The 20,709-nt window shown below is 41.7% G+C and overlaps 1 protein-coding gene across 3 annotated transcripts in view; it reads right to left on the bottom strand.

Moving 5' to 3' along the window:
* Positions 1-916: 916 nt before the first annotated feature.
* Positions 917-20,709, bottom strand: part of ptpn4a (protein tyrosine phosphatase non-receptor type 4a) — a 69,885-nt gene continuing 50,092 nt past the window's right edge. For 2 of the 3 annotated variants that reach the window (XM_058081462.2, XM_058081461.2), the window contains exons 11-27: positions 17,766-17,829; positions 17,268-17,440; positions 16,900-16,968; positions 16,655-16,789; positions 15,181-15,342; positions 13,005-13,164; positions 11,343-11,426; positions 11,150-11,206; positions 10,716-10,872; positions 9,367-9,533; positions 9,181-9,271; positions 8,953-9,014; positions 8,521-8,667; positions 7,168-7,296; positions 6,121-6,269; positions 4,625-4,760; positions 917-4,542 (exon numbers count right to left, since the gene is read on the bottom strand). In XM_058081462.2, coding sequence (XP_057937445.2) covers positions 4,183-4,542; positions 4,625-4,760; positions 6,121-6,269; positions 7,168-7,296; positions 8,521-8,667; positions 8,953-9,014; positions 9,181-9,271; positions 9,367-9,533; positions 10,716-10,872; positions 11,150-11,206; positions 11,343-11,426; positions 13,005-13,164; positions 15,181-15,342; positions 16,655-16,789; positions 16,900-16,968; positions 17,268-17,440; positions 17,766-17,829 — 2,302 coding nt within the window. In that variant the 3' untranslated portion in view covers positions 917-4,182. The remainder of the gene's footprint in view (positions 4,543-4,624; positions 4,761-6,120; positions 6,270-7,167; positions 7,297-8,520; positions 8,668-8,952; positions 9,015-9,180; positions 9,272-9,366; positions 9,534-10,715; positions 10,873-11,149; positions 11,207-11,342; positions 11,427-13,004; positions 13,165-15,180; positions 15,343-16,654; positions 16,790-16,899; positions 16,969-17,267; positions 17,441-17,765; positions 17,830-20,709) is intronic. The other variant, XR_009131609.2, reaches the window with a different exon arrangement.

The following is a 20,709-nucleotide window of genomic DNA, read 5'->3' as shown; positions in this document are numbered from 1 at the left end:
TTTGACAGACAAGCTTTAATTGTTCACAATCAAGCTTATAGACATGTCCAAAGCACCAGTAAAACCACGAGTCCAGCAAGAAACAAGCAAAACCGAGGACAAACATGTTTTTTTGTTGTTTTTTACGACACAGAAAGAGCTTAACCAAAGAAATAGAAGGAAAAAAATGGTTTTGTGTTTTATAATATATATACTTGCCAGTATACTGTGTCATATCAAACCAAAGAAACAACCAAAAATGAAATAGCAGTCTCAAAGTACACACCATTCGTGTAACATTTGAATCTTCCAGAGGAAAACAACAAAATACTTCTGCTCACAATGGATTTTCCCTTTTATTTTAAAGATTTTTTATTATACAACATTGTATTTACATGGTCTAGCATTATGTACACAAAATGAACAAGTGGCACTGTGTAGTTAGATGTTATCTTTTAAACCTTACGTGTCTTATTAAAAAAAAAAATCCAAATTAGATGAAACAAAAAATCAGTAGCACGACCTGCCACTCAGCATTTTACAAAGTGCTGCCCTTTTCTACAAGTTGTCATCTTTGCAAAAATACAGCTAAATAAAGCAAGCCTTGGCCATTGTAGAACCCCTCTAGATCAGTACCTTAAATGTGTCAAGAACAAAACATCTACTGTATACAGCTCATTGCAGGGGACATGTTTTTATTTTGATTTTTTTTTCCTGCTGATCTCCTGTCCTGAAATAAGACAATTAAATCCGAGGAACTGCTGCAAAGAAAAAGGGTGTACTGTCAATACAAATGTACGGTACCACCGTCCCAATGAGTGGTTTAATGTGAGGAAGACAAGGAGAATGATGGGTAAGATGTGCCTGTGCTGATGTCACTGACAGGGGGTGTAAATAATAAAGTACCAGGTTCTTCTTAATAGAACGCATTTAAAAAAAAAAAAGCGGGACGATCACAGTTTGAAACATGTGCATTGGAGCCAGTTTTTCCAGGAGAGACCAAAAAAATGTATGCGAGGGAAAAGTTCATAAGACATGGAACGGGACTAGGTCAGAGGTGGTTTATGGCACTAATGATCATTCCAGTTGACGGACAAGCAGGCGTAAAACAGACAGCTCGAAATATATCAAATGGGACAAGAAGGAGAGGTTAGGGGAAACGGAAGATTAAAAACAAACACTACTCACAACACCTTAAGAGAGAGCCGTGTGAAATTTCATGATCAACCTAAAATGCAACACAATCGGTTTCTCTATGCCTCATTTTTTGTGCAATATTGCATATAAACTAGTCCGTATGCACTGTACTGTATTACGGCTAATTGGTTCCAGACTTGAACCGTGATAAATGGATTTCCGCAAAGTAGCATCACTTATAAATAAAATCATTTAAAAGTTTAATAGCATAGAAAACCTGTTTACGACTTTCTAAATATTCATTCATTCATTTTCTACCGCTTATATTCACAAGGGTCGAGGGGGGGTGCTGGAGCCTATCCCAGCTGTCTTCGGGCGAGAGGCAGGGTACACCCTGGACTGGTGGCCAGCCAATCACAGGGCACATATAGACAAACAACCATTCCCATCCACATTCATACCTATGGACAATTTGGAGTGGCCAATTAACCTAGCATGTTTTTAGAATGGGGGAGGAAACCGGAGTACCCGGAGAAAACCCACGCATGCATGGGGAGAACATGCAAACTCCATACAGAGATGGCAGAGGGTGGAATTGAACCCTGGTCTCCTAGCTGAGTATGTAACAATATAACAATATTAGAGCCCTCTGGCCACGAAATAACACCCCTATAGTCACATTTACACTTGTATTACCCAATATAGCAGACATAATAAGAGTAAATGAAACCTTTAAGACATAAATAAGACCCATACTCTTGAGTGATGTAAATGTGTTCTGGTGCTGGGGGTGCAGGGACAGGAAGCAACGTCGGGGGTCCGGAGTTTTAGCTTGGGTTATGGCCACAACAGCGATCCATGTCCGGCATTATTGTGCCTGTAGATGATTCAAACCTGCAGTAGACTGTTGGTTGTGTGTCTCACAGTAACATTACTTAACATTACACCTAGTGGCCAGTGCTGAGTACTACAGTACAAATCCATATGACACAACATTTTTGAATGTTTTAACATTAGTTTATTTTTAGCAATTTTTATGCTGGAAAGTGCTAAATTTAGGCAAAAAAAAGTGCGCTGAAGTCGAGATTCATCCTGAAATTTCACACAAAAGGCCTAGGTTTCAGTGAACAGTTCAAATCTAGTCATCAAAGTGACGAATATGAAATAATGAAACATGACATAACATACAGCTATGAACAGGACAACAGTAGCATGTTTTTGTTGTTAACTAATATGAAAAGACAATGCATTATTATTGGTATGGGACATCAGTTCGATATCGCTGTCTGAGACATCCACTAAGTGTGGGAAATGTGAGCGTTTTCTCATGGCTAGTGCTGCCGACTACAGTCTAAATGACAGTTCGAACAACGCTGCCTAACTCTTGCGTTTCAAACTATAATTAGCAACTACGACCTAAATTATGAAAAAAAAAAACACATTTAAACAAACGATAAGTATTTTTTGCCATTATGAATCATTTTCAAACATAAAAACAGCTAAATGAACTAATATACAACTACAGTATAAGCTGTTAAGACCACCAACTTGTGCATGTAGTATTCTGTGTAATTGTTCGGTGACACAACCACTGAAGAAACAGACTTGAACAACGGTTGTATTTGTATTGCAGGTTTAAATGATCTCACAACTGGCACAATAATAATAATAATAATAATAATACCAACATGGGTTATTATTGTGGCCATAGCCCAGAAGAGATTAAAACTCAACTCTGAACCCCCAACGTCACTTCCTGTGCGCCATCGACTGCTTTTGTCTGATTATGCGAGTTTAAAGGTGACGATATGGGTGTTATTTCATGTCCAGATGGTTCTAATAATGTTACCAGACCTATTTAAAGATGGTAAAGCGGTTTTCTATGCCAAAACTACAAAATCATTCCATTCATAAAAAAAAGAGATCATTCCACACAACAAAATAAAAGCGTGTATGACTATCATATCGGATTGATATGGGTATCTGCAATATTGGTAACTTATGGGGAGGTCACCCCCACTCGCTGTAAAGCAAGTACCATGACATCATTGGAGTGCCACTCTCCCAGCTCATATAAAGATAATTAAGGAGTCGCATGTGGTTTGGGCTGCTGGTTCCAAGTCACCAAAAATACGTGAAGCCTACAAGGATGCTTTAAAAATGAAAAGCTGAAGAATTTGCAGTATGACACATTTTTCCTCTACCGATAAAAGTCATATCTAGATGGCCGTGCCAAAGGTTATTCTTCTGGGTGGAAGCGATTGGGCTAGCTCAAGGGCACTTCAGCACTACAGGAGGAAGCTTGAAGACACTCGTGAAGACAACACCTCCCTAGTTGACTTGTGTTCAGTAGTCGGTGGGCATTGTTTACTTTGATTTGATGCGAAAAAGGGAGCCCGGTGAGCACACACCTCGACGACCGTAAACCTGCTTTGTTCTTCACTGCACACTGATGACGTCTGTCAGCTGCAAAAACACAAAGAGCAGAACTTGAGAGTCTAAATAGTCTTTGAAACGTTGACAGGAACGCTGCGAAAGACCAACACAATAAATTAAAGCAAAAGAATTACCGACGCAGTTAAGAGAAATTATACTACTTAAAAAAAAAAGGGTGTGGGGGATAAGCATGAAGTTCTAGACTCGTACAAACATATTTTGTTCAGTGGACAGGGTATGACACAAACTAAAAGACAATAAATACTCTTCCCGAGGAACAAAAGATAAGGTTTCTCTCTTTATCAGCTAAAAGGACACTAAAAAAAGGCAGGTCTGTCTGGCAGACTCGCTCAGAAGGGGGCAGGGTTGGGGGGGAAGCTTTCCATCCATGGGACAGCCCTTCCCGTTCGTACTTATGGCACAACAGCAATTCCGCATCCGTATTGAAGACAACATCCTCAAATGGTACCTACGCAGCACAGCTGGATTGCCTCTTTGAAAAGCCAGCCTTCCCGTTTGTCCATTTTTGTTTGTTCCGTTTGTGTTATAAAGTGCAACAGTGCGTTTGTTCTCTCCTCCTCCTCCGCTCTCCTCCTGCCACATTGACCTCTTACTGGCTCCCCTAAAATGTCATGGGTCAGGATCAGGATCGGGATCGGGATTCACGCTGGTGTCGCTGTTCACGCTCGTAGCGCTGGTGGCACTCGCCACGCTTGGCTCCTCCACTTCCTCCTCAGTCACTTCCCCCACGTCGAGCACCTCCACCTCCTCGTCATCGTCGTCTTCCTCCTCATCCAGACCTCCTTCCAACAGTTCCACCACAGCCACCTCCCCGTCCTCCGTTGTGTCGTCTCCCATTTCTTTCTTGTCCTCCTCTCTGTCGCACTCCGCCTTCTCTCGGAGATGGTAAACGGCGGCGGGCGTCAGCGGTCTGACCAGACCCTCCTCATAGACCTTCAGGATGGCCTCACACACAAAGCGGTACTGACTCTGACCAAGACAAAGACAAAGGCAAGAGAAGTTGGCTGACAGGTGAGAGTGAGTATGAAAAGAAGCAAGTGGATCTACGTACGGGTGTCTGGATCATCATGGCTCTCTGATCTCTCATGGTCCTCACAATGTCAAGGGGGCATACTGGCTGGCCACACTCCATCAGACATAACGCTGTTTCCATGGTGATCAGAACCCCGGTCCGACCAATGCCAGCACTGGGGGGCAGACAATAATGTTGAGAGCAACATCTGACAATGTTTCTATCATTTGGTGCATGTAGTTACACGTGAATATGATGAGAATATTGGTACAGTGCAAACCACTTACATCAGCAATTCATCAAGTCCTGAAGTGCCTTGATTTGAATTTTTTTTCAAAATATCATTTTGAGCCCCTCAGCGCTCATTTCTATGAAAAATAAGTCTATAATGCCATGTAGTAGTATTATTACCTTCATCAGTACCACTAAGCAGACAACAGCAACATCACCACGGTCTACTTACACAGCTTAAAATGTGCAACACAGTGACTTCAATGACTGACAATGTAAGCTTTTCAAAAATGGCAGTATTACCATGGATTCTACCGCAGCAAACAACTAACTGCACCTATTCATTTTCTTTTTTTTGTAGATTGACAGCCAATGTCGAGAAAGACAAATGACCACATCAGTTCGCACAACAAGGCCGCAAATATTCTTAAGCGCCACTAAATCATTTGGTATCTTTTTCTTTTTGGAACTATAGAATTTTTTTACAAAATTATATATATATATATATATATATATATATATAATATGATATACTGTATAATGTCATATTGTATGCTATATTCATTCATTTTCTACCGCTTATCCTCACGAGGGTCGCGGGGGTGCTGGAGCCTATCCCAGCTGTCTTGGGGCCAGAGGCGGGGTACACCAATCCCAATGGGCACATATAGACAAACAACCATTCCCACCCACATTCATATCTATGGACAATTTGGAGTGGCCAATTAACCTTTTAAGTTTTTGGAATGTGGGAGGAAACCGGAATACCCGGAGAAAACCCACGCATGCACGGGGAGAACATGCAAACTCCACACAGAGATGGCCAAGGGTAAAAATTATATGCTATATTGTTGTTTTAATTATATGATAATTTCATTATAAGTTATAAGAGTTATTTTACACAATTTGAAATATATATCAACAGTTCTTAATCAAGAAGTGCAAACAAATTCAAAAAAAGTCACCAAAAAGTTGGCACAATTATTCATTGAAATATGACCATAAATCTGTACACAACTCCTCTATTTATAGTTTCAGGTAGAAAGAGCCCTCTTGTGCATTATTCAACAGTAAGTACTCTGTATACTAAATGATTTTTATTTACCATTAAATTAACTGTACTGACTGTAAAAGTTGAATCTTAGTCCCCTATAACTATTGTTTTTTATTTTAATATAATAGTTTTTTTCCTTGCGCTTGAAAGACAAAGTTAAATTGGGGAGAACAATAGTTAAAAGTAAGAAAAGAAAAAAGATAAATTGTGTGTTGTTAAGCTGTAGGTGAATAAAAGAGTTACAATATACCTGCAGTGTACAACCATTGGCTGGTCTTGCCCGGTCCTTTTGCTCCGCACCAGAGCCACAAAGTCCAAGAAGTCGGTGGAGTCATCAGGAACTCCGTGGTCGGGCCACGCCACGTACTGGATCTGGGTTAGCTCTCTCTGCTGCTCACTCTGAATGTGCACACAAACAAAACAGGGTCTAAGTTTTGACTTGATGCCACGTATACTAAAGAGCACTTATAGTTCGGAAAACACGGCACTGATGTCTGTAATTAGCATGGATAATAAACTAAGATGCTATTTGATCAACATAGCTAATTCCCCCCCCAAAGCAGCATGTCACATGAGATGCCAAGTGCTGCTTTAAAACTCCCCACAAGCAGCTCTTTGTGTGTTCAATAGAAATAGAAAACATCAACCGCGTAGGGCCTACAGCAGATTACACTGAACGCCATCAAGTTCCTTATCATGGCAACATGGTTCCTATAGCAACGATGCTGCACAAAGGTTCAGGAATGATAGAAGAAAACAATAAGGGAGGTCAAAGGGACAACAAACAGATGCGCACACAAGGCAAAACAAGGATGGGTCAGCGTGAGGCACATCTAAACATGAAAACATAGACGCACAGAGAAAAAAGAACTCTGTGATTATTGTTGAGTCTATTCCGACTACAGTCTTTAATTTAGAAGAATGTAAAATGACCGCCATGACTGTAAACATCAAACCAAGCAAACTTGTTGTTTCCCTTCCTGCTTTTCATCTTCCCACTTGTGTTTCCTTCTCTTCAGTTTTCTCTTGCTATGCTTTTTGTTCTCTTTTACAAGAATCCGACTGACTAAGGTGGTTGGGTTGTCATGGTAACCGGATTTCAATACATGGTCCACATGCGGGAGCCAGAAAAAGAACAGCCCACACTGGTCACTATGACAACACACCTCCTCTGGATCCTCAGCTGCTCATTCTTGATGAGGTCCTGTGCAGTCGCTCGTGCCGGACAATGCATTTCCTTTCTGACGTAGCCTAACACGTCCTATTGCAAATGCCTCGCACAAAACATCCCGCTCACCTCTAAGTGCATGAGGCTCATTTCCCGGACCAGGAAGGCAGAGTTGCCCTCCTCGTTGTGGCACGTGACAGTGAAGTCTCCGTAGGAGGCAGTGCTGTCTGGGCCGGGCCAGTACTGGTGGCACTTCACCTGGAACAAACACATATGTCCGCTACTTAATTGCAATGGTATTAAAGGGAGCCTCTGCTCAGCGGTGATGATGCTCAGCCCCGCTCACAATTCCCCAGTTCCTGAGTTGAGTGCGACAGACATGTAAAGATTGATGTTATGTAATAGCTTTATTTTTGCTGGTGATTGTTACATAAGACTCATGGATAAATAACCCCAACATATAACATAACAATAGCTAATACGAAACGCAAAGAGAGAGACAAGTGTATTTAGTCCGAGTTAAAGACTTAGTGCACTTCAACACATTTTCAAAAATTTTGTCATCTCTTTTGATAGACAAGCTTTCCTCAATTTGCATTCAACATGCATTCAATATGTAAGCAATAATTAATTAAAACAATGAAAACAGCAAACAAAAAACACTATGCTGCTTAGTTACTATGTATAACTGTCAATTTCATAGGAGCAGATCCTTTAACATGCTCAAAGATAATGTAGCGACCTGGCAGTTAAGGGTTTTGCGATTCTTAACTGCCTGTGAACATGACATGAGTGCTGACTATGTGTATGTGTGAGTGGGCAACGGCTGCATGCAGAACAGACAGTTTGCTGATGTTGTTTTGGTGTAGTTGCAGCCAATGGTAGCCTGTGATGTTTTGCAAGAAAAAAGGATGTTGAATCAATTTTTATGTAAATCCAATTCATCCTTTACAAAAAGCCAAAAATGTAAAAACAAAACACATTTTTTATAGTTTTACAGTGTATGAAAATGCATATAAAGAATGAATTAAACATTTAAGGTTACTTTTGCACAAAGAGACATGTGGCAATGAGACACAGCAGACACAGAAACCACTTTTCTTCTTTAGTTATTTCTTGCATTCAATTTTCTCACGTCATTTACCCAAAATGGAGCCAGAAAAAAGTCTCAATTGCCAGCTTTTTGATTAAGAAACTATTGAATTATACTGAAAATGAAGATGGAAGCTGGTGTCCGTGTTCTATCTCGCTGCCACATCGTGTCTTTGGGAACACTCACAACAACAATCACGTCACGTCATTTGTCATCTATATGAATTAATATTTTTGAGAGTCAACCGCTGATGACATTGTAGACGGGCGGAAATTTCTGATATTCACAGAAAAAGACACTAACCAGGGTGCATGTTAACCAAGGTTTCACTGTATTATGTAATTATAATATCATATTTTTTTTCAATCTATGAAAAATCCTTGACATACCCGTCCCCTCTCGACCTGTGTCGTCAGCATGACCACCATCGATGATCCCTGCTCCCAGGTCATTTGCCAGAAGTCAGGACAGGTGTTGGGCAAAGGGCCCTGGCAAGCTATGTAGCGGTTGATGAGACTGGAGGCAGGAATCTCCATCTGCAGAAAGAAGAAATGAATGAGGGGTCTTCCCGACACATTTCTACCTCAAAATGTTTTCATCTGGGTGTGAGACTCCTGCATTTCCAGCATGCGGAACGCTACTATGTTCCAATATAAACTGTATTGATTGAACGGTATTGAGGGGAAAAATGAGCATTGGCAAAAACTACAACACACAATAAAACGTGGCTTAGGTTTTCCCATATCCACGTATCAAATGACAGCTAACTTCATTCCAACAAATGAAAGGAATGAAAAATTTAGATTTTTCATTCAACTCACGTTGATGTAATTTGCATTGATGTAGTCATCTGTGCTTTTCAGAATGACCCGTGTGGCATCATCTTGAGGAAAGAGAGAGAGAGAAAGAGAGAGACGCGACAAAAAATGAGACCAAGAGATTACATTGAATGACGACAACATTGAGTGTCATACATAATAAATAAAGATAAACAGGATCAAACACTTTATAGTCTTGCACTCTCAAAAGATGTGTGTAAAATCACATACAAGGGGAGATGTCTCTGTAGCGATTTTTGGAAATGTTCTGAGGTAATTTGGCACACAGCATGGTCATCCCTGGCCGCTTCCTGTACAGTTGCTGTAAGAAAAGAATACATGCAACACGGGGATTGACAAAGACTGTCATTTATATGCGCAACACGATTTGCATTCATTTGGGTGGGTGAAACTCACATCAAACTGGGCCAGTATGGCTCCACTGCTCAGACCTTCCTTTAGGACAACCATAGAGTCCCTCAAAGCATGCTGGTCTAGTTGAGTGGGGTCCTGAGGGGACTTTTCTGGGATGTACTGGAAATCTGGTTCAGAGTCCACCTTCTCCTCCACCACATCATAGATGGCTGGATGGAAAGATAGTACATTCAAGACCTCGAGATCAAGCAGCGAGGGCAGAGGGCATTCATAACAAAGAGGAAATAGTCATCTGATCTTGGAACGACATCGGCATCAAGGTGGTTTGTAATGAAAGCCATCAGAACAGGAGGCCATCAACACATTTAAGAATTCATGTATTTGCTTTGATGTGACACTGGATGTGTAAATCCCCTTTTGACCCACTTAGCACCATGAATTTCAATGACTCATCACTAAATACTCCCTGAGGCTGGTGGAAGAACAGGCTTTCATACAGCAAGGTTTCAAGATGCAAGGATGTCTGAACACGACTGAAAATCTGCACAGAGCCTGTGACCAGTCCAGGGTGTACCCCGCCTCTCAGTGGAAGTGAGCATAACCCTGCAACCCCAATGAGGATAAGCGGAATCGAAATTTCATTTTATTGCATTTCTTTTGCAATGTAGTGAGCGACACCGTCTGTGAGCACGCACCATTTTGTGTCCTTTCATTTTATATTTACAGTACTTTGCTGATTTGCAGCATTTTTATGGGTTGTATCAATTGCGAGCAGATTTTCAACATGACTGACTTATGTAGCTCATAATGGCTACTAAAGAATTAGTAAATTTTTTAAAAATTTTGCAAAGGTTAAAAATAACCCCTGTAAGTGAAACCTCTTACAGATGACAGTACAATGACCAACAGCATATGATTTAAGCCTGTTGGGCCAACTTCATGTTATAACCCGAATATGAATTTTAATGCAAGAAATGAGGCTGCTAACAGAGTTTCGGCATGACGTTCATATTCTGTATGCACTTATCTGATGTGTGCTAACAGTGACTGTGTTTCGGTTTAGTTTTGTCTTGCTTTCTGTATCACTAAATAAATGAAGGTACCTACCGTGCTTATTGGTTTATCTGGGCGTTTTAGCCTGTTTCTTTGAGGTGCAAAAAGTCCCAAATTAGATGTTTGTCGGGATTAATATTAAGTGCTGCTCGTAAGAAACAAAAGAAAAAAAAACATTTGCTATTCATCATATCAGATTTGACTATGAAAATCCTTAGTCGAAGTCCTAGTTCCAAGTGATAATGCAAGCTTTGAGAAAAATACAGCAAGTGCAAACAAAGCAAAGCATTTCCATGCAGATGCTGCAGCTACTGTTGCTGCTGCTGCAAACATCTCACCGTTTGGTCGCACCAACAGGATAAGTTCTCCAGAGTGGCTCTCACAGCTGGCCTTGATGAACATTACAACCTGGTCATGGGTGTGGTCAGAGATATCGCGCCCATTGATTAGGACGACCTGGTCGCCCTCATTCAGGCGGGGTACACACAGGTCAGCCTGACACAGACAGAGGTGAATACAGGTCAAACAATGAAACAATTTATCAAATGCAAAAACTCGAGATGCTCTTATCAGGGTTTTATGCTACCGACTCTGATATCAATCACAGTTAGGACAAATTTAAAAAAGGTCCCTGCCTGCGCCAGGGGCCCAACAAAATATAGGCAATTATTTAATAATGCGGGGAAAAAAGGGGTCATTATGATTATCATTATCAAGCCATTATCGGCATATGCCTATCATTTGAAAATCCTCATTGCAAGTGTTTACTTACTGATGTTCCAGGAGCAACTCTGGACACAATGATTGGCATCTTCTGGTCAGCTCCACCCTGGAAACAGACATTCAAACAATCCTTTTTAACAACACCAAAGTCTCTAGATAAAGGCAAAAATGCTATCAGATATGCCATAACAAATAACACCAGGTTTAAAATGAGGCATTGAACATAGGACAGTAAACGTTACCTTTACGTTGAAGCCAAAGCGTCCATGTTCATCAGGTCTCATTTTGATCAAGACCAGATTATCATGAGGGACAACCCCGTTTAGCTGAAAGAACGAGTGAAACAAGCAATTAATAGAGATATGATTCAGCATCTGTATGGGGTCCTGATACCAGCCTGATTCATCTATTGGACATGTCTGTGCTTTAATGTTTTCAGCAAATGTAGCTACCAGTGTAGCTACCTGCGTTCAGGGTCACGCAAAACACTACTTAATACACAAAACTTCAGAGTTGCTACAATGTTATATTTGCCTGTAGAAAGGGGCTCGTTAATAATGATGATATCGCCCCCGCTTGGTTGGTCGGTAGTGCGGGGTAGGCGTGTGTGGGCCCCGGTCCTCCCTGCTGCACTGCACCACCACATACATGTAAGGACCTTGGGGGGTGATCTGCAATTGGTTGTGCCGGGGGTGAGGGGTTTCCTTATGGATGCACCTTTGTCCTCGGCATTCCTCTGGCTTGGTCACCCTTCAATTTTAACCGCACCTTAGACACTCCGTTCTGGGGGGGGGAACTGGGCAGGCATGGGACCCACCATTGCTCAGCTTACGTCAATTTTTAATTATTCCACATGATACATACACACACATACACCACACATAGGTCAGCCCTTTGGCGCAGGCCTATTTTTAAGTGGGCAGTGGGGTCCATGCTGCTAGTGGCCTGAAGTATGCGGTGGTGCGCCGTGGTCAAGGGGAGTCTGGGGTGCTATCCCTTGGCGGTCCGTGTCTCCCTGGGCTCGGGGCCTGGTTGCTTCTCTACACAATCTACCATCTTATCCCTGATGTCTATATGCTATTGGTATGCTATTATTACAGTAATAATGATGTCAAGCAGTGAGATTTTAATTACTGTAACTGTATGACTGTAATTCTGTTTACTATCACGGTTCATGTCTTCATTGTTACTGTTATTATAATTGTTGCGATCGGTAAATTTGACTGTTTCATTTCAGTGATATCATCTCCATTGTGACCCTTAGCCATCATTGACATTTAACTGATGCAGTCCTGTTTGTCACTGTTGTTGTTATGGGACTTGTTGTTGCTGCTGTTTTTGTCTCTCTCTCTACTGTCTCCCCACCACCCTCCACCCCCACCCCAGCTTCTCTTCTTCTTTTCTGTGTTTCTTTTTGCTCAGGTCCGGTCCCTCCAAATGCGCATAACAAAACCATCAAATAACAGCAAATAAACCTTCATAGTACAGGGAAGTTGTAGCTTACACCTTTCCTGACACAGAGCAAATCTGTTTAGCATGTAAGGGCATTGAGTTCAACAATACTATCTGCCCCAATGGCTGGACGGGACACAAAAAAAAAAATGATGATATCGGCACCCAGAAGTTACATTATGTGCGATGTTGAGAGATCTGCGTTGTCCAGTTGTCTGTGAAGCCGTGAAGGCGCCAGGCTGAGCATTTGTGTGTGTGTGGTGCTGCATGTGTGGAAACAGCGACTGTACATTCACTGTTCTTCGAGCTCCATTTGCTGATGTTCTTGTGGCATGATCGCGGCCAACAGTAACACGTTTTTTGTCTACTAAAGCCATTGTTGACTGACCAGATCCCCGTCATCATTAGCAGATTGTATTATAATGCTTTGTATCTTGGATTCCCATACTGACCGTGGTCTTGTCAGTGTTGGCAGGAACATCGTACATCTCATTGAGGTGGTTGTCCAGGAGACTCTGCTGCGAGTGGGCCTGGATGATCTGGCTCAAGGTCTTCCTGCTCAGCTGCTTGGGGGGAAGAGCTGGAGGCTGGCCGTCCATGCCTTCGGGAGACCTGTCAGTTACAGAGAAGCAGCAAGACAAGAGAAAAAAACAGGAAAGAGAGAAGACACTTTTTCAGTACATGTACTCAATACTGCTCCTGTATGCAGTCAAGTAGAATACATCCATTCAGAAAAAAAAACATTAGACAAAGAACACAAAAAAGAGAGAAAAAAGGTCACAAGAGACCAGGAGGCCTGGCGGCATTGTCTTTGTCACAATGCATTTACGTCAATGTAATGTGCTTTCAAGAGGAAGGAAAACACCCTCCAGCTTATCAATGTGACAACGACACACATCTCATTGTGTAAAGCCAAAGGTTAGCCAGGTAACGCTTTCATGACTCCTTCTCCTTGCACACCGTCACTGCACGTGTGCGCGGCTAGTGTTGTCCTTGGGGGATGGAAGCAGCAGTCAAAGATCTTTGTTTTGACTGCTGGTGTCACACACACACGCACGCACACACACACACACACACACACACACCGCAAAATAAGGTCAGCAGGAGGGCAGGCGTGAGACAAGGTGGCACATTCTCTCATTCTGTCTTTCCACCGTTCAGTAAAGTTGCATGACTATGCAGAGACATGAACACTTATCGCTGCGGAAAAAATTTCTGCATGTGACAACTGTCCAGAAAAAGTCAGTAAAAGTTAAGACATTTCGTCTAGTTAGTGGCAAATAATGCCCAAATTCCTTTACTAAAAGTTTCCTTGCTATCAGGGATAGTGTTTTCAACAGGACCGCAATGTATCCCCGGGGCTAGATTACATTGTTGTATACTTTGCATGCATGCATTACAAAGAGACACGGAAATAGTAGAATAGAATAGAAACACGGAAAGCAAAACAATTTTTCTAATAATGTTAAAAACCTCATTAAAAAAGTCATAAACAGGTTTTCTATGCTCTAAGCCAGGGGTGGGCAAATATTGAGTTAACAAAATTGTCCGGGGGGGTCAGAACATATATTTACCACACACACACACACACACACACACACACACACACACACACACACACACACACACACACACTACTCTATGCCTGTAATTTTCCTTGAATAATTTGTCTAATTTTATCTGTAAAAGTGTTATACAATCAGCTGTATGTTCTCATGTCCCTTTTTTCAGGAGCACTTTAAACACCAGACCACATCAAACTATGTCATTTAATTTTACAGCATTGTTGTTTTTTTTTCTTGCAAGTCATGTTGCCAGTTTCAATGTTTAAAAGTTGAAATACATAGAAATCAACTGGCGGGCCATGATTGTTCATGATTGCCATGAACAAGACACTCATAGCAGCCAAGAATGAGAAATAGTCGAGGATAATGTGCATTGTGCAACAATGAGAATGCAGTGGATTGTGTCATCGTTTTGGCTCTGTAATAAAAAGATGAGGCAACAATTTGATGTCTCAGCGCGGGAGTGTGCGATATGCTTTGAAGGCGGTCAAATCACTATTTGCCTTATTAAGCGAGGATCCGAAACCAAGCTGTAGATTAATGATTTCTTGAAAAATGGTGGTTTGAAAAACAAACAGCAAAACACGGGGCTGCTGTTGTTTTAGACTGGTTGATACCCTGGTCTCTTAAGCTGTTTAAAGTAAACTGAGCAAACACTGCAGAAACGCAGAACATTTTTATGTGGGCTGGTACAAAATACATTGCTCACTGGCCGTGCCGCTCCTGTGAAACACTATTGCAGAACTTAAATAATTGACGAGACACTTTATATTGTTCAAACATAATAAGGCACGTAGAAATTTCCAGTCGAGTTACACTTCAACCACTCCACCCTTCTACCCACTGAGAGCACATTTTACAAGTGTTTTTACAAAGGCCTCATCTTTCCAAAAAGCTAAATGTCACTAGGCTAGGAGAGGGCGTGGAGGTGCTGGGGGAGGCCACAGACAGTCAACTCAGCAAAGCACAAGTCAGACAGGGGTGAGGTATTTTTTTAAACAGAACAGAAAAGTTTGGGTTTTCATTTTATTTGACAATTTGTCTCTGTGGGTGTGGCACTTACGGTGTGGAGTCCAAGCTGATACTGTTGGCTTGCGTGGAGGAGGCCGACTTGTGATTGGAGGAGAAGACAGGCAGGCTGGGCGATGTGTGTATCACATGATCAACCAGGTGGCCGACAGACGACGGGCGTAGCCGCGTGCCGTCTTGTGTAAACAGCGAATTCCTAACAGACACACACAAAGCGCTAAAGAATGAAACCCTGGACTCGTGGCCAGCCAATCCCAGGGCACATATAGACAAACAACCATTCCCACCCACATTCATACCTATGGACAATTTGGAGCGGCCAATTAACCTAGCATGTTTTTGGAATGGGGGAGGAAACCGGAGTACCTGGAGAAAACCCACACATGCATGGGGAGAACATGCAAACTCCACACAGAGATGGCTGAGGGTGGAATTGAACTCGCGTCTCCTCGCTGTGAGGCCTGCGAGCTAACCACGCGGTTGCCGTCTGCACTGATATTGAACGCCCCATTATTTGTCCAATTGTTGTTGTTATTCACTGACAAATATTCATTTTAATACAAACAAATTTCAAGAAAAAAAAGACAAAATGTGGATGTGTAGACGTGCCAAAAGGGAAGAAATTTTACGTGGGTTGTTTAAAAATGCTGAAATGGCATAATGAAATAAATCCAAATGTATGGTAAACCAACAGTTAAAAAGCTATGGATAAAAAGGTTTAAGTGAGACATCTTCCCATAAATGATTGTTTTAGTGACATCAGATTGAGCGCTCTTCCCGCCATGATGTTTTTCCCCCTCAATAAAACAAGCTAGATACGACAAACAAGGTCTGAAAAAGTTCATAAACATGACATTGGCACTCTAAAAAGTTTGTGCCTCAGGAAACTTTCATCTTTATGAGTGTCTATGCGTACAAAGCACTTAAATAGAGGTCACAAATGTTCCTGAAATGTACTGTATCTTTGACTACATTTGGAAACTCAGCAGTGTTCTATAAATATGCCAATATTTATATATTCAAATATCTGTGGTGTCAGTAATGTTGCTGTATTGTTCAGTGAGACACAACAGGCACGTTGTAAGAAATAAAAATATGGGCTGCTAGTGCAGCTGTAAACCACACCAAGCTGAAACTCAACATCACTTCCTGTCCACCTGCCTCTCAGCTCCCCTATGGACACCAATTTACAGCAGCACACGAGTCTCCTATACTCCTTTACTAATTGTGATTAACAAACTATTACTGCATATTAATAGATATGAATTGCATATTTTTTTGTATGTTACACTTACACCGCACCCAGTCTGTGAAAGCTTCACTAAAGCAAACATAAGCCCCGTCTTCAGAGGTTTTTTTATTGGTTTGAGAGATGTCTCTTGCAGCATGAAGTCGTGTTGTGGAGATAGCACACGCGTCACGTGACTGAACTCAACAAAATGTGTAAGAAAGAAGGTCTAAAAAAGAAAGATCATCTAGTATTAATGTTGAAACTGATTGAAACTTACTGGTTGGGTGTTCCGGGCGGTGAGCGGGTGGGTAGGCTCTGAGTCTCCAGTCTCTCATCTGATAGGCTGTTCCTGCTCACCGTCTCCCAGTCCGTTCCACCCACCAGCTTCCTGGCCAGAGGCTTGCTGGGAGATCTGCACAGAGCAGAGCATCGGTTTTGCTGCAGTAGCACTGGCACAAAGGCCAAAAATATAAACAATATCTGAGGGTTGGTATAGAACCCTAAGAAGGACATGATGGTTACCTGGCAAACACTCTGTCCTTGATGCCTTTCTCCTTTCCATACTGTACAGACTGTACCTCCGTCCTCCCACTACAGATAGAACATCCAGGGAGATACAGAGAGTCAATGCACTGTCAAAAAAAACTAAAGAACATCTGACGCACTCTATACAGTGACGGGAGAAAAAATGTCTCATGACTTGTAGCAAAAACAAAAGTCCTATTTTGCAGGTTGGAACATAAATACGTTATTGAACTATTGGTTTTGGGTTAACCATGAATAATTCAGCAAGTGCAAGTTTCTGAAACAAATGTGTTTCAGATAATGCTAAACGCTAAAGTCCATATGTCAAACGCTGACAGTAAATCACTTTGGATTGTGCCTCATACCAGTATCTAAACTTTGAACCCAGGCTGAAATAATGGGAGAAGAAGTTCTTCTGTGGCGGGATGGGTCGTTCCAGTCTGAAGAAGGTGTGGTGTTCCACGCAGGCCTTCCACAGGTTCTTGCAGGCCCGATAGTTTACCATGTTGAAACCAAGCAGTGTCTCACGGGTCTCAGTCTGAGTGCAAGAAGAGGGAAACCTTTAGGACTACCACTCGGGATGTGTGTGCGTGTGTCTGTGTAATAAGAAGCAGGTTCTTGTTTGAGAGAAACATGAAAAAAGTGTTAAGAGTTAATAAGCTCCAGAGATTAGAGGCAAGACAGAGGCAAAAGAATACGTGCAATCCTACGACATATGTAATTTTCTGATGTACATCCATTGTAGCTTTCACAAATGCTCTCCGTTGCCTTAAAATGTAACACCGCTCCACACCAGCAGGGGACAGTAGCCTGTGTCCTAAGTGCAAAACACACCTTATACATTTGTGCTGGTGTGCACTTACCGCCTCTCTTCTCAACTGAATGAAGAACTGTTTGCACTTGAAGGAGATTTTCACTATTTTCAACCTGAAAACAAGAAAAAATGATTAGTTTTAGCTGTAAAAAGACAATGGGTTTCAGTTTAAAGTTTTTTAGTTTAAACGCTAGTAAAATTAACATACAAAGTATGCTTTTGAAAGTTTTGGTGGAACACGGGCCAAGGAAGAAGTCAAGTGTGTCCAATTTGGATCAATGCGACACTGCAGGCCACATCAGGTTTCAGAGTTCTTAAAATAAAGTCAGTCAAAGCGGTCACGAGTAGTTTTTTTTTTGGTGTGTGTGTGTGTGTGTGTATGACCACAAAATGTGTGACTGGTCCCACAGAAAATAAAAAGTTACAATACAACATCGTGATTCTCAACTAAAAAGTGGGTTCCGGGGGTGTGTGACCCCGGTGTCCATGAATGCACCTCACGTTCCTGTCTGTGCTATTTGCTATTATGGACAACTTTGTCAAGCCTGATTGGGCAGGGAAAGACATCAAGTGGGGACATAACATGCCGTCCGGCCAACACACAGCTGCAGATATCTGCTGAAGAACAGTGTGCCATAAAGACAGGACAGTCCGCAGAACGATACGACCAATGCTGTACAAGGTTTGACTGTAACTATAAATAATAACCATAAATGACATTTGTGCATTATATTTTCGGCCTACATAGCTGTGGAGTATGCGGTTCCCCATTGGTTCCTTTGCACATCAATCTATCATCTCATCTTGCAGCTACGGAAGCAGTCATGTTGTAACATTATGTTTAAAGCAGACGCGCGCACACAGTAAGAGGTGTGCTGATGAGCCGCACGGAGTAACATAATCCCTTCCTAGAGCTCTGTGGCTGCTGTGACTCATCACTCCCTGCTAAATATATTTCACATGCACATAAATGCACGCACACACAAACACACGTGCCCAGGCCGAGCAAGCATGAGTCATGCCTATCTAAGTGTACCTTATTTGTTGGCCGTTTTGCTACACTTTGCTTGATTTTTTTATGGAACTGCATTTAGTGGAGTCATTTGTTCCTATACCTATGGCCGAGTGTCTTGCTTTGAAGTTGGTAGTTGCTTCCCGAGCAAATTAACATATGTGATGGCTGAGGAGACGAAAGCGAACAACTGTTCCTGTACTTCCTGGAACAGAAATTGTGTGTTTTTGCAAACAGCACATTGATGATGACTTCCACTGACAATTGTTCTACAGGATGAAATTACAGTTTATATCAGAGCCATTCATTACACTCATCACTGTGATATTCCTGTCAGGTTTTTCAATCATTAAACCATCAATCAAGAAAATCTTTAATAACGGGAAGCAGAACTGGAGGTAGCAGAGACCAGGATGCTTCTCATTGGGAGTGACTAGGATGGATAGGATCACGAAGGAGTACATCAGAGGGACATTACATGTTAGAGGCCTTGGAGATAAAGTCAAAGAGGCCAGAATGAGATGGTTGGGACATGTCCAGAGGAGAGATAGGGAATATTGGTAGAAGGATGCTGCCAGGTAGGAGGCAGTTTATGGATGTAGTGAAAAAGGACATGAGGGTAGTTGGTGTGAGAGAGACAGATGCAGAAGACAGGGTTGGATGGAGGAGATTGACTTGCTGTTCCCTGAAGGGAAAAGCCCAAAGAGAAAGAATCAAAGGTTCATTTTATCATCACTATATCTGTAGTTATTATAACCATGTAATGGTGCCACAAAGATTATATTGACTAAGTACGGGAAAGTCAAAAATTTAGTAACGATCATTCACTTATCATGGGAAGTGCCTTCAATGTCTTCTAATTTGCTGTGTTTTAGTCAGCAGGTTGGTATTGCATTGTACTGGAAGGACTCGAGTAGTTCCTGTTTCAACCCTGGTAAAAAGAGTGTATTAAAAAAGTAGCCACTAAAGTTACATTTAAATGGATTTATTAGCAGATGTTGGTGTGAACGCCATCCTTCCGTCCATGCCAAAAATGTATTTCATAATTGCTTGCATGACTGAACACAGGCCTGTTTTGTGGTCTGATGTTGTTATGGTTTTCAAAAAGACCAATTTTGTCAGAATAATCTGGGTATCGAAGCATAGAAGAACAACATTTTTGTTTTGTTTTCATTTTGCATCACAGTTTCAGACTTTTCCTGACATTGCAACCTCCCCCACCGGAAAACAGGCCTGTCTTCAGTCATGCATGCAACTATGCAATAAATATTGTTGTGGTAGGGTGATATCCATACCAACATATGCAAATAAAGAAATGTCATAAATATTGAACTGTAACTTTAGGGGGCACTTTTTGGAGAGTCTACTTTTTATATACACCCAAAATATAAAGAGCTATAAACTACCACAGTACAACCGCCAACAACAGAAGAGTTTCACAAACACGAAAACGGCCTGTGCATTAAAAATGTGCAGTAAAAGGAAAGGACACAAGGGGGGGAAGCTTAGTATAAGGGAAGCTTAAACTGCATAGACCAAAAGAGCAAAGTCTGAACTGGTCAGGAGGAGCTGCCAGGAAAGGCTCACAGTAAGAAGTGCCCAGAATTAATATATCAAAGGAATTTGAGTTTTCTAACCAAGTCCTGTCCCTTATCCACACGCTTCCACTCACTGAGAGTTGGCAGGTTCTGCTGTTGGCCTGAACTCCGAGTAGAGGCGCTCACCTTGGAGCCCAAAAAGTCTAATTGAATGTATTGGCCTGCAGATGAAAGAGCATCTCAAACTGAATGCTTGAATGTAGCATGCCTGTTAGATACATGAGGAGGACTTCTTTTCAGCTGTGATTTACTGTAAATGTTATGATACTACTGCGGTCTTCTTCTGTGGTAGTCTTATTCTGCAGTCGATCTGCATGTCTTTATTTACTTGTCTGTGTCTTGACAAAAGCAGCATGGAGCAAATATCTAGCAGAAGAATAAAT

This window comes from Doryrhamphus excisus, linkage group LG12, assembly GCF_037039965.1.
Source record: "Doryrhamphus excisus strain RoL-2023G ecotype Guam linkage group LG12, RoL_Dexc_Guam_v1.1, whole genome shotgun sequence".
Lineage (NCBI taxonomy): Eukaryota > Metazoa > Chordata > Actinopteri > Syngnathiformes > Syngnathidae > Doryrhamphus > Doryrhamphus excisus.
The sequence above is the reverse complement of the archived record's forward strand: the minus strand, read 5'-3'. Positions and strand labels throughout refer to the sequence as shown.